This window comes from Acanthochromis polyacanthus, chromosome 2, assembly GCF_021347895.1.
Source record: "Acanthochromis polyacanthus isolate Apoly-LR-REF ecotype Palm Island chromosome 2, KAUST_Apoly_ChrSc, whole genome shotgun sequence".
Classification (NCBI taxonomy): Eukaryota; Metazoa; Chordata; class Actinopteri; family Pomacentridae; genus Acanthochromis; species Acanthochromis polyacanthus.
In genome coordinates, this window is record NC_067114.1 from 4,346,731 (window position 1) to 4,359,613 (window position 12,883).

Consider the following 12,883-nt stretch of genomic DNA (forward strand, 5'->3'; position numbering starts at 1 on the left):
ATGCACTAAAATGTCTAAAATCTAAATATGAATGTACCAAAATGTCTCAAATCTAAATATTAATGCACTAAAATGACTAAAATCTAAACATTAATCCACTAAAATGACTAAAATCTAAATAAAAATGTACCAAAAAGGTCTAAAATCTAAATATTAATGCACCAAAACTACTCAAATCTAAACACTAGTGTGCTAAAATATCCAAAATGTAAATATTAATGCAGTAAAATCACTAAAATGTAAACATTAATGCACCAAAATGACTAAAATATAAGTATTAATGCACCATAATGTCTAAAATCTAAACATTAGGGCAGTAAGATGACTAAAATGTAAATACTAATGTAGTAAAATATCTAAAATCTTTTTGTAACTTTGCAACTGTAAACTGACAGACACACAAAATGACCACAAAAGGCTCAAAAAGACACAAAATGACCACAGAGAAACCCAAAATGACTCAATGAGACACATACTTCTCCTATAAAGATACAAACTGATGAGAGACACAAAATAATTACAAAAAGTTGCAGGACCACAAATACACTTAAAATGACCACAAATAGACAGAAAATGGCCACAAAGGGGCACAAAATGACAACAAAATGACCTGAAACACCCATAAAACAATCTGAAAATGAAATGACCAAAAAAGAAACAGAATGAGCACAAAGACACATAAAAAAACACAGACACAACATGACTACAAATAGGTGCAAAATGACACATATTTCACATAAAATGACCACAGAAAAACACAAAATGACTAAATGAGACAAATAATTGTCACATAAAGACACAAAATGATGAGAGACACACAAAATAACTGGGAAAAAAATTGCAAAATGACCACATAAACACCTGAAATGATCACAAACAGGCTGAAAAAGGCCACAAAAAGGCACAAAATTACCAAAAAATGCACAAAATTACCACAAAAACCGAACATGTCCACAAAAGAGACTAAAAATAAACAAAAACAGTTAGTAGTAGTATTTTTTTTTTACTTTTAATAAAAATGTATGCAAGATATATTCCATGGACTTCAAAAACCCCTCAGTTATTCCTGACACAGGAGTTAAATGCCAGTGATTCAAGCTTGGCAGCTTAACTTGGCAAAAACATTGACTGGAATCTCTCTGACAGCTTTAAGTCATGCAGTAAAAGTTTCCTTCAGGTTAGTAGTTTAGTTCAGGCCTCTGCTAAAACATAAGGAATCTGTGGAGTCAGACATGATGACTGTTTCTGAACCATGCTACATTTATTTTATTCATCCGGTACCATAACCTAAGACAAAATTGAGCAAAATGACTCAAAACTTCTTCAGAATGACTCAAAATCGGTGTAAAATAACTTGAAACTCGTTGAAAATAACTCAAAAATTCTCTAAAATTGCTTGAAACTATGTCAAAATGATTCAAAATGTGCTAAACATGACCAATTTGAGTCATTTTGGATAATTTTTAGTCCACTTCTGAGACTCTGCTTATTGTCTGTTGGAAGATGTTTCACCATGCTGAATGAATCTCCAACAACTTCCTCCTCTGTTCTCTGTTTCTGCTATTTAAATTAAACAAATCAGCAGGATTACATCTGAAGTACACTACCAGTCAAAAGTTTGGACAAACATTCTCATTTAATGGATTATTTACATTGCAGATTCTCACTGAAGGCATCAGAACCATGAATGAACACATGGAATTCAACAAAAATGTGTGAAATGAGTCAAAACATCTTTTAGAGTTTAGATTCTTCAAAGCAGCCACCCTTTGCTTTGGTTACTGCTTTGCACGCTCTTGGCATCTCTCCATGAGGTTCTTGAGTTCGTTACCTGAAATGTTTTCACTTCACAGGTGTGCCTCGTCAAAGTTGATGTGTGGAATTTGTTGCCTTCTTAATGGGGTTGGGACATCAGTTGTGTTGTGCAGAAGTCAGATTGGTACACAGCTGACAGCCCTGTTTGATAGAATCCATGTGATCTGAACCACTGGTTTATATACAACATTTTATATCATAAGCTTATCTTGTGATTTATAAATGTTATCTGATTAGACTAACTGTCAAATAACTGCAGCAGACTACCAAACAGTATTTCACTCTGAATAAAAGCATAAAGGGGCATATTAACATACCCACATAAAACTCAAAGTTTACGTAAGCAGCAGGTTGGAGGAAATATTCTTAGCTACTTTCTGTTCACAGTAAAGTCAGCGGCATGTTTGGATAATAGATTAGAAAATCCTTGCATGTATGGAGATGTAGAGTCTGGGGTTGTTCCAGTCTGGGTGGAACATGGCCAATGAACCAGGTCATGTACAGGGCTACTCTTGAAAACAGTCTTCTTCCATCAGCTGGAAAACTCTTTGACACCTCCAATGACTGGACTTTCCAACAAGACGATGTCCCTTACCACACGGCAAGATCAGTTAAAGCCTGGATGGAGAACCAGAACACTGGAACCATGCCTTAGCCTGCTCAATCACCACTTGAAAACCTGTGGAAAATCAACAAACATAAAATGCAGAACCACAAGCCAGATTTGTTAGAAATTCAGCAACAGGAATGGGCTGCTGTGATCAGAAGCTGGTGGCGAACATGCCAAGACACATAGCTTCAGTCATCAGAAACAATGGTTATCAATCAAGTACTAACTCCTGTGTGGATCATGTGATTAAAACAGACAGAAAAGAAAACATGGAATGTCTAAAAGCTGTTTTTGGCAGCACAATGCCATAGCTATTGATGGAAGAACTTCAGTGATTTTGGTTATTATCAAGAAAATCATGGCAAATGTCTAGATGTCAGCTCTGAAATTAAACTCTTATGAACTATTTTTGTTATCATTATATTTGTCCAAAAATGTACCTTTTGTTGAACCAGGTATTAAAATGAACAAGAAATTGAAGAAAACAAGGGTGGTCTAATATTTTTTCTGTCACTGTATGTAAAGGCTGAAAAACTAACAGAGACACACAAATAAAGAAATAAAGTCTTGTCTTGTGTCTTGGTAGCACCAGAACTGTAAAGTTTTGAAAAACTTGTTGGTTTATGTTCATTATTTGGAAGCATTTTGAAATTCCTGCAGGTGGTGCTCTTTTCTTTTGTCTGCTCTCCACTTTTAGTCTCTGTCAGCAAACAGTTGTTGCTTTCCATTTTCAACATCCTTTTCAATATTGTAAAAATAGAGCAGGCTTGGGGCCATTCTGTACTTTTTTTTACATTACAAAAACTAGGGAATCTACAATAAAACTTTAGATATGGTTCTCACTTTGGCTGCTTTGAAAGGGTTTCTAAACTTGAACACACAAGTAGAGTTTAAGAGTTTAAGGGAAATGTTTGTCATGGCACAAAAGATCCTAAAAAATCCAACATTTTCTGCACACTAAAGCAAGAAAATGTGCTTTATTGACGGTGCATCTTCCGCAGTGGTACGTGACTGTGAGCATATCAGCTTCAGTATCAGAGCATGCCTTTGGATAGCAAGAAAATTAGTGCAATTTGACATGAAAACACAACATTTTCTGCTGCCTTAGTTAACAGAACAAGCTGGACGAGTCGATCAAAGTGTCATTATTAGATCTTATGGGATAAAACTGGAAGTTTAAGACCTTCGATCGGTAATCAGTCTGACCACAAATCAATCATCTCAGTTTGATGGACTTTGAAGGATCGATGCTTCATTTGCTGCACAGTCGGCACAGCTGTACAGACCGTCAATATCTAAACTGTTCTTATCTCCACGTGAACGGACGGGTTGATCAAGAATGCTGGCTAAGGTTTTTAAAGAGGTTAGTTCAAAAAAACGATGCACTGAAGGACTCTTAGGATGCATCTTTTCTCCTGAACGCTGATCCAGAAAACTGACATTTTGACACAAGCAAGGGCAGCAAGTAAATGGAAAAGTTTTTAAAGGTGTGGCATAGTTTGCGTGTAAATGCTCGGGTGTGGCAGAAAACCACAAATATGTGACGCTATGAATAATCCACAACACTGAATAAAAGGTTTTGCAGAAGATTTAACCCTATTCTCCCACACCAGACAGCAAATCCGGGAGAAGACAGACCGGCTCAGCATGTTCAGCAACCAGGTCGGCTTGAGAATTAGCTTGAAGAAGACAGAGACCTTGTGTGTTAATGTCCCTTCCCCAATAAAGATCAGGGTAAGAGGACAGGACATTCCATACACCAACAAGTTCACATACCTCGGAAGAGTGCTTTGCCAAGATGGAGGTACTAGTATAGATATACAAAGCAGATTGAACAAGGCAAGAAATGCATTTCTGAGCTTAAGATCAATATGGAGGTCAGCAAGCATAAAGACTAAGCTTAGAATCTATCAGTACATTCCACGACCAGTACAAACAGATCATCAGCAACATTTCAAATCATAAAAAACGTGAAATTAGACAAACTGAAAGGCATCAATTATGAAACACATTTAATTAACTGTTGTTTTTTTTACTTGAAATTGGTTTTCTTTCCCTTTTGCATTGAGTTAAATCAGGATTTTAATATTTACATTGAGTAAAATGAGTCCCAACTATCCCTCTTTCGCCTGAAGATTGAAGAATAAAGAGATGTTTGCCAACTGTTTCATGCAAAGCTTCACAAGGAGCGGTTGTTTCTGTGCTGCACTACTACCTCAAGTCTTGTTGAAAAGCAGCCAGCAGAGACTCTAGGAAGCCGCTGCACTGTGAATTTATGTTTGGTCAGATGTTCTTCTACCCCAAGAATTCACGAATAAAAATAAATATTCCCTGATTCCATTAAAAAAAAATCCTCCCAGTGACTGTTGGACTCGGAGGTGATGCTGCAGGGATCCGAAGGCATCCTCACAGCCTCGGCCTTTGAACTTTGGGCATCGGCCAGAGATTATTCCGCTTTCTTTTTTTTCTTTTCTTTTTTTTTAGGACGAGGTAATATCAGGGGTCATTGAGGTCTGTGGGTTGTGAAACTCTTGTGAGCACAGTTCAGGGAAGCATGTGGTGTCACAGCCTGCACACGGCGGCCGCTGTCTTTGATTATGTCATCTGCTTTTCCACACATTTCTCGGCTTGTGTGAATGTTTGGTCGTGTTACAGAATCACCAGCGTTACACTGATACTGCATATTAGAGTGGATTCAGAACCTAATCACAGATAGCAGCAGTAGAAATAGTTAAATAGGCTTCTTCTACATGTTACAGGTCAGGTATTTTGTGATCAGCACAACTGATGTTAAAGGGAGATGATTTAAAACTGCCCTTTTTCGTCAATCTTGACTCTAAAACACTGATTAAATACATATCATCATTAAAAGGCTCCATTTTCCTTACTGTGCACAAGCAAATTCAACTGAATCCATTCAGCTTCTAGTACAGTAGCTTTTGTTGTTGTTGTGATCAGCACAATAAAATTTAATAAGACAGGATTAAAAATGCTTTTTTAAACTTAATCCCGACTCTTAGCTGAATAAATACATGGAATCAATCAACAGTGTTTCAGTTTTCCTGATTATGCTCAAGCAAATTCAGCTAAATTTGTCCCACATACTACTGGTGCTACTGGTAATTTGTAAGAGTAGTTTTCTTCTTTGTCTTCTTATGGTCTGCACAATAAATATTAACAAAACGGATTAAAATTGCCACTAAATGGCTCAGTTTTCCATATTGCACATAAGCAAATTTGGTTAAATTAATTCAACTGACTACTGGTAGCAGTAGGGTTTTTGTGTCATCAGCACAATAATTACTATTAAGACAGGATTAAAAATTCCCTTTTAAAATAAATGTAATCTTGATTCTAAATAGCTGATTAAGCAAATCAAAACACTAAATGACTCAATTTTCATGATTGTGCACAAACAAATTCAGTAAAATTCCTTTAACTTACTACTGGTGATAGTAGTAAGCTAAATAGTAATCATTAATAATCATTATTAACACAGAATTTAAAAAAATGCCTCTTTACATTTTTTATATTTATTTTTTGTGATCAGGCTGAAAATTTGCCTTAAATGATGCTGGTTGTAAACTGCTAATTAATTTAATTAAAACACTAAACGGCTCAGTTTTCCATATTGTTCACAGGCATGTTCGGATTAATTAACCTAATAATAGCACCAGCATTTTTTCTTTCTGCGTGTGTGATCAACACGATCATTATTATTAAGACGGGATTTTAAAAATGCCTTTTTTTTTTAACTTGATCTTGATTCTAATTACCTGACTAAACAGATGGGATACAATAATGTACCATACTACTGGTACCAGTAGGTTTTTTTTCTGTGTGATCAACATAATAACTATTCAGACAGGATTTAAAAAAAAAAAACACCTGTAAAAAACAAATAAATTATCTTGATTCTAAACTGCTGATTAAACAAATCAAAACACGACATGGTCCAGTTTCCCTGATTGTGCACAAGCCGGTATCGTTATATTCAGTTCTTCTGCAGAGCAAACACATCTGCAGTAAGGTCCCAAACTAATACCTGTTTGCAAAAGCGAAAGTTGCTGTTTTGAAAGAGGACAAATCGTCATTTCAAATGGTGAATTTTCGAGTCTTCTCCTCGGAAACTTGTAACGCTACTAGCCCAGTTGATAAGAATTCGCTGGCGTCAGGGATTGTGTTTCAGAAATGCTTTTTCCTCACGTCACGTTGCCCCACAACATGAAGGCGACCAATAGTCTCGGAGACACGTAGTCCGACCGCTATAAAGTTGGCTCCGAGCTGAGGCGTCTTCATTCATGAGCACACTGACAGTCTGCGGATCCTGCACTGCCGACGCTTGATTCTCACTGACACTCACTATTAGAGCGGACAATGCTGCGGGTCAGATGTCTGAGAGGAGGTAGCAGAGGGGCCGAGGCTGCCCATCTGATCGGAGCCATGGTTGGTAATCTGGCGGTTTCATGTCTTATGCTTCTTCTTCTTCTTTCTCTCTCAGAATTATAGGGAAAAAAAACGTCTAATTTGTGTGTTAAAAAAGCACATGTCAGTCAATAAAGAATTTGTGTGTCTTCACTATAGGCTACATCTGCTGAATCACTTTGCTTGGGATTGATTTTGCATGTTGGTTTGTGGAAAATCAACAAAAAAACAAAAGCAAAAAAAAAAAAAAAACTTAATCAAGGAAAACTGGGTCCAAGAATGTATTTGATTTTTCTATCTGCAGAGAAAGCCGTTTTTTTTTTTTGGTTTTGTTTTCCTTTGGTGTCTGAGTGATAGTGAACAGCTGTTTGGCACAGATGCTCTCTCAAACTCAGTGACACTGGACCTGGTGCTGGGCCAGCAGAGGCCACGCTGCAGAGCCTATCTGTGCAGATAAGGCTTCTTAATAACACGTGTACTTTGGCACCAAACCAATCTACCTCTACTGGAGGCATTTCTCACTCAAATCTAACGTCTTATCACTTTACACTTCCTTTGCTACTCATTTATTGGACTGTATCACCTCTAATTCACTCAAAATTAAACATACAGCTGCTATGGTTTGGTTTTCTTATCTTTATGTGTCTATTAAAGCTAAAGATTTGGTATATTTTACACAAAAGCTGCATTTTTCTGTTGCAAAATGTTCCTCTAAAAGTCACGCTGTGCTTCCTCCCCCCACCAGCTCAGCCGGTCTCTCACCGGATGGGTGCAGAGGGCCTTTGGGAGCACTTCAAGTGCAGCAGCTGCACAGCCACAGCATGCATTCGTGGAGGAACATGTTACTGAACCTGTTCACCAGGAATGCCCGGTCTGCAGCTACAATGAATGGGACCCCCTGGAGGAGGTGATCGTGGGTCGGGCCGAAAACGCCCACGTGCCTCCCTTCACCGTGGAAGTGAAGGTAAGTTTCACTATCTGGGTGATTTGTGTGAAACTTGCAGATTTGGAAATGTGACCGTGGGACGATGTGGACTCCCTCAACAGGCTAACACATACGAGAAGTACTGGCCCTTCTACCAGAAGCACGGGGGCCGGTCTTTTCCTGCGGACCACTTGAAAAAAGCAGTTGCTGAGATTGAAGAAATGTGCAATATTCTGAGCCATGAGGGCGTCACTGTGAGGAGGCCGGAGCCCATCGACTGGTCCCTGGAATACAAAACTCCGGACTTCACATCATCAGGTGAGAACGCAAACAGCGCAGGAGTGACGAATGTTTTCACATTTACACTGTCAACTAATCCGGTTCCCTTAAACCTGCTGCAGGAATGTACGCCGCCATGCCCAGAGACATCCTCATGGTCGTGGGAAATGAGATTATCGAGGCTCCTATGGCCTGGAGGGCTCGCTTCTTCGAGTACCGTGCCTATAGGCCTTTGATCAAGGAGTACTTCAAAAAAGGTGCAAAATGGACCACTGCTCCTAAACCCACCATGGCCGATGAGCTGTATGATCAGGTGAGGCCTTATCTAGTGAGATTAGGTCGCGATTATGTCTGTTTGTGAGGAGTTGGGATTGTGTGTTTAAGGTCTCCATTCAAATGCCTTGTTCTTCATATCACTGCCTGTGCTTTCTATTGCACCACTGAATTGCTGTAAATCATTACTTTTCCGTGTCCTTCAGGACTATCCCATCCGCACAGTGGAGGACAGACACAAGCTGGCTGCAGAGGGGAAGTTTGTGACCACGGAGCACGAGCCCTGCTTTGATGCTGCTGATTTTATCCGAGCTGGAAGGGACCTTTTTGTCCAGAGGAGTCAGGTATGAAGCGCGTCTGCTGCAGAGTTACACATCAGACAAAGCTGTAGATGACACATACGTTGAAGTTTATGTGCGACTGGATATTCAGCATACCCACAGAAAAACAACTGCATCTGAATGCATTCTCTGCCTTTTCTTTAGGTTACAAATTATATGGGAATTGAGTGGATGCGGCGCCATCTGGCCCCAGACTACAAGATCCACATAGTCTCCTTCAAGGACCCCAACCCCATGCACATCGATGCCACTTTCAACATCATCGGGCCGGGACTGGTGCTGTCAAACCCTGATCGTCCGTGTCACCAGGTATCATGAGACAGAACAGACAGGTTTTCATTCCTCAGAGTGTCCTCCGTTAACCTCCTGTATGTATTTTAACTTGGCTTGGTTAACATTCTCACTTGTTTCCTTATCCTTGCCCCAGATCGAAATGTTCAAGAAGGCTGGATGGACTATTGTGAAACCTCCGACACCTGTGATTCCTGATGGTGCGTACTTAACGTATCCTTAACTTCCCTTACATTAAAACACAAAAAAAGTGATTATTTTTCCTGAAAATGGACACTCTCTCTTTCTGTGCAGACCACCCACTGTGGATGTCCTCCAAATGGCTGTCCATGAACGTCCTCATGTTGGATGAGAAGCGAGTCATGGTCGATGCCAACGAAGCCTCCATTCAGAAAATGTTTGAGAACCTCGGTGAGGAGTTACTCTTAGCTTTTACACCATTTAAATCTTATGTCTATTCATCTATGAGAAAAAAAATCCCTGAATTTCAATCTCATTTTGCTGCTTCCTGATGTGTAAATGTTCTTTTTATGCAGGTATCAAGACCATAAAGGTGAGCATTCGCCATGCCAACTCCCTGGGTGGTGGCTTCCACTGCTGGACAACCGATGTCCGCCGCCGTGGTACCCTGCAGTCCTACTTCCACTAGCTTTGCCAGAAACAGGCAGTTTTTATTGAGCTTTAAAAACTAAAGCCTCAATCCGGAATCTTAATTCACCTATAATGACCCTTATTTTTTGTTGTAATTCACCTATAATGACCCTTATTTTTTTGTTATCCGTCAGTCTAGGAAGAAATAATAAAGGATGAAGTTTGTTTTACAAAATCCTACTCTTTGCAAATGTCAAACCGTGTCTTAAAAAAGTATGGACATGTTTTAAAATGTGTATTTGGGCGTCGCCTGCAGATTATTCTTAAAACGTGTGCAAAAAGAGGAAGTCTTAACATGACAGGTGGCGCCAAAGTCCTTTTCCGGATTGTGTCTTTCTGTCCTGAATGAACATTTGTGATTTTTTTTGATTTGACATTGCTGTACATCGCAGTGCCTTTGCAAACAGCTTTGTTCAGAGATAAATAGTACATACAGTTGAATATCACTTTACTTCACTGATCTCAATATTAACTGCATTTCTGGCCTGGCTATTGTGAAGCATTTATGGCTGGTACATCTGGAAGCCATAGCTCTGAGGACAAGGTACAATTTGGTATGTGAATGTCACCCAACTATAGGGCACAGGAGGAGAGAAACTTCCTCCTCACCAAAACTCAGAAACCACACCTTTTTCCAAAGTATTCTCTTTTTTATTAAAACACATGATGTATAAAATGTATATGTAGGGTCATTAAACAATTTTAACTTCTTATCAGTAGTTTAATTTTTTTGTAAAGATTTCAATTGATCGAACAGGAAAAAAAAAATAAAAGCTCTGTTTATATTTTTCATACTCGTTATTGGACTTCCCAACAATTAGTGTTGTTATGTATTTACTTAAAAAGTATGCGGTCCATATCAGATATTGTACACCTTTTGCCTCTGCTGTTTCCTCCTATTGCAAATCTGGGCCAGTTATATGCTACTAGACGTTCTCACTGAACTGCTTGGCTGCTTTTGTGTGTGAAAAGAAAATGTTTTGAGTGGCTCATCAGTGGAATGCAAAGTGAAAAGTTTTGTATTATGCAGTGTTATTAAATGTAATAAAGAGTGTGTGTGTGTGTCATTGTTGTGGTTCTCTTTTGTTATGTTTATCAAATATTCTATTTACCATACTACTCACTATTAATTGGCCATTATTGGGGAAAGAAATTGCAATATCCTATTCTTTAATCCATGTAAGCGGTGCAGAGAAAAGCACTAAGAGCTTTTATTTTACTGACAGGAAATCTTACTTTAGTGAACTTATGACAGTATTCACAGCAAAATGCACTTAAATATCAAAACAGATAAAGCTTGAGCAGACCCTTTAAAAGTGTTATATTTAACTTATTAAAACACTATTACTGAAGCATTATTTGGTTAGCATTTTAATATCATTAAGGTGAGTTTTTTAAGCTTTGTAACAGAGAAGAATGCTTTATATTTTAAAATCTGATTATATATTTTGCTTGAAACATTAATACTGAAATATAACCTGTAGCTATACTTAATTATTTCCTTCTCAAGTATATGAAAGTATACTGAGCTCATGGTTCACAGCAGAGGACAGGCTGGCATGTAGTCAAATTAGGAATATCTATTAAAGTAATCCGGAATAAATTACTGTAATAATACAGCCAAATTCAAAATATAGTGCACTTTTTGTTTTCCAAAATGTGGCTTAAACCCATAAAATGTAATGTTATTTTGGAGCCAAAAACAGGAATGATCATCAACAGCAGGTTACTGAACTAAAGCAAAAAGTTTCCACACAACGAAGAACTGTTTAGAGAAGAGATTTAGTCAACTAAGAGGATTATTAGATTACATTGACACTGATGCCCTGAGATGGGCCATTTTTGCATTTTTTTTCTCTGTTTTAAAATTTTTTTAATGACTTTTCCTGCGTTTTTAGAGAATAAAAATGTAACTTGCATTATCCTTTACTGTTGTAGGTGTTCTAGTGCTATATGCATTCCTAAACAGAGTTGGTTGGTCTCAATTTTGTATGTTACATATTCTAAAGACACACTATTTTTTATGGTATATGTCTTAAAGGCATTAGAAGAGATTTAATTTCCTACGACTTTGAACGTAGCATGCGCACATACAACCTCTCCCTCACCCCCCCTCTAACCTCCCCCCTCTTAACATTTACGAAGAAACGCCCCCCTCCAGAAACTTGCGTAGCACTCGTGAAGTTGTCTTTTACGGCTGGGTCCCCCTGGATCTTTATCTGCCATTATGTAAAAAAAGATGAGCAAAACAAGTCGCCAGCTAACTACGAAGCTATACCAAAGCAACACATACACAAAACACGTAAGTCCAAGGCGTACGTAATCTACGTAACTAGGCCTGAGCCGGACGATTTTCGATTGACAGGAAAGGGAGCAAACCAAACGCCTCGGTCCGAGCGCGTTGATTGGCTGATGTTTTTCAGGTCCTGCCATGTCCACAGTTTTTTAAAAAAATTCTTTTAGAGACCATACATACAAGTCCACTAAAGGTCAGTATATTCATTTTATGTGAATCAGACAAATTAAACAAAAAAACACATCCTCCATAATGCCTTTAAATTCACAGTTTATACATTTTAAAAGCAGAAAGTGTTGTAATTTACAGGCAGCTACTGTCATTGCACAGAGTACTAAGACAATCAAATGCAGTGTAGCACGCAACTAGAAGTGCAAAAGAAACAGTAAAAGTGCATTAAGGGCAGTATGAGCACAATGAAGAGGATAAACACTGTATGAACAAATGCACTACATTATCGGAAACAGTAAACCTCCTATTCTAATGTAGAGCTCTGCAAACTGTAACATCCATTGGTGACCACAGTTATCTGTGCGATTTTTCAGTTGAATTTGTTCCAGTGTTGCACAACCAACTTGAAAAACTACATCAGAACCAGTTTGATATGTTGTTTTTATGACTAGTTCTTTGTTTTACCTGGCCCTGCTCTTACTGAGACTTTCGCATGCTTTATAGCTTATATTTTGTTCTGAGTAGACCTCAAGAAGAGTCACTGCAACCTTAATGGACCCTAATTCAGATCCAGGTAAAGAATAAACTATAAAGTAGCAGAAAATGTAAAAACCAGAACAGATTAACAGTTCATAGTTGAATAATTGTGGGTCATACGAAGCAGTAAACCTGGTATCTCTTCACTTGTTTCATAAATGGCACCACCCAGTGTGGCACCGCATTTACTGTAACACCTTCATGTCTTTAAACATTAACCAGGCGGATGTGTAAGAGGGAGGAAGATTGCATCACATACAGTATTATTA

At 38.3% G+C, this 12,883-nt stretch overlaps 1 protein-coding gene and 1 long non-coding RNA gene across 3 annotated transcripts in view; one reads left to right on the forward strand and one right to left on the reverse strand.

The window, feature by feature from the left end:
* Nucleotides 1–1,617: 1,617 nt before the first annotated feature.
* The window catches only part of LOC127530843 (uncharacterized), a 31,319-nt gene continuing 20,053 nt past the window's right edge, over nucleotides 1,618–12,883 (reverse strand). Inside the window, exon 2 of the long non-coding RNA XR_007937550.1 lies at nucleotides 1,618–2,494. This is a non-coding gene — a long non-coding RNA (uncharacterized LOC127530843). The remainder of the gene's footprint in view (nucleotides 2,495–12,883) is intronic.
* Nucleotides 6,708–10,677, forward strand: gatm (glycine amidinotransferase (L-arginine:glycine amidinotransferase)). 2 transcript variants are annotated; one of them, XR_007937519.1, is made up of 10 exons: nucleotides 6,708–6,871; nucleotides 7,596–7,814; nucleotides 7,898–8,093; nucleotides 8,177–8,367; nucleotides 8,534–8,671; nucleotides 8,813–8,977; nucleotides 9,096–9,159; nucleotides 9,254–9,370; nucleotides 9,496–9,677; nucleotides 9,711–10,677. XR_007937519.1 is itself a non-coding variant. In XM_022199698.2 (9 exons), the coding sequence occupies exons 1-9, from the start codon at nucleotides 6,803–6,805 to the stop codon at nucleotides 9,606–9,608; spliced, it is 1,272 nt and encodes a 423-aa protein (XP_022055390.1). In that variant the 5' UTR covers nucleotides 6,708–6,802; the 3' UTR covers nucleotides 9,609–10,677. The 2 variants fall into 2 exon arrangements, 1 of the variants encoding a protein (XP_022055390.1); XM_022199698.2 differs by having other exon boundaries at nucleotides 9,496–10,677.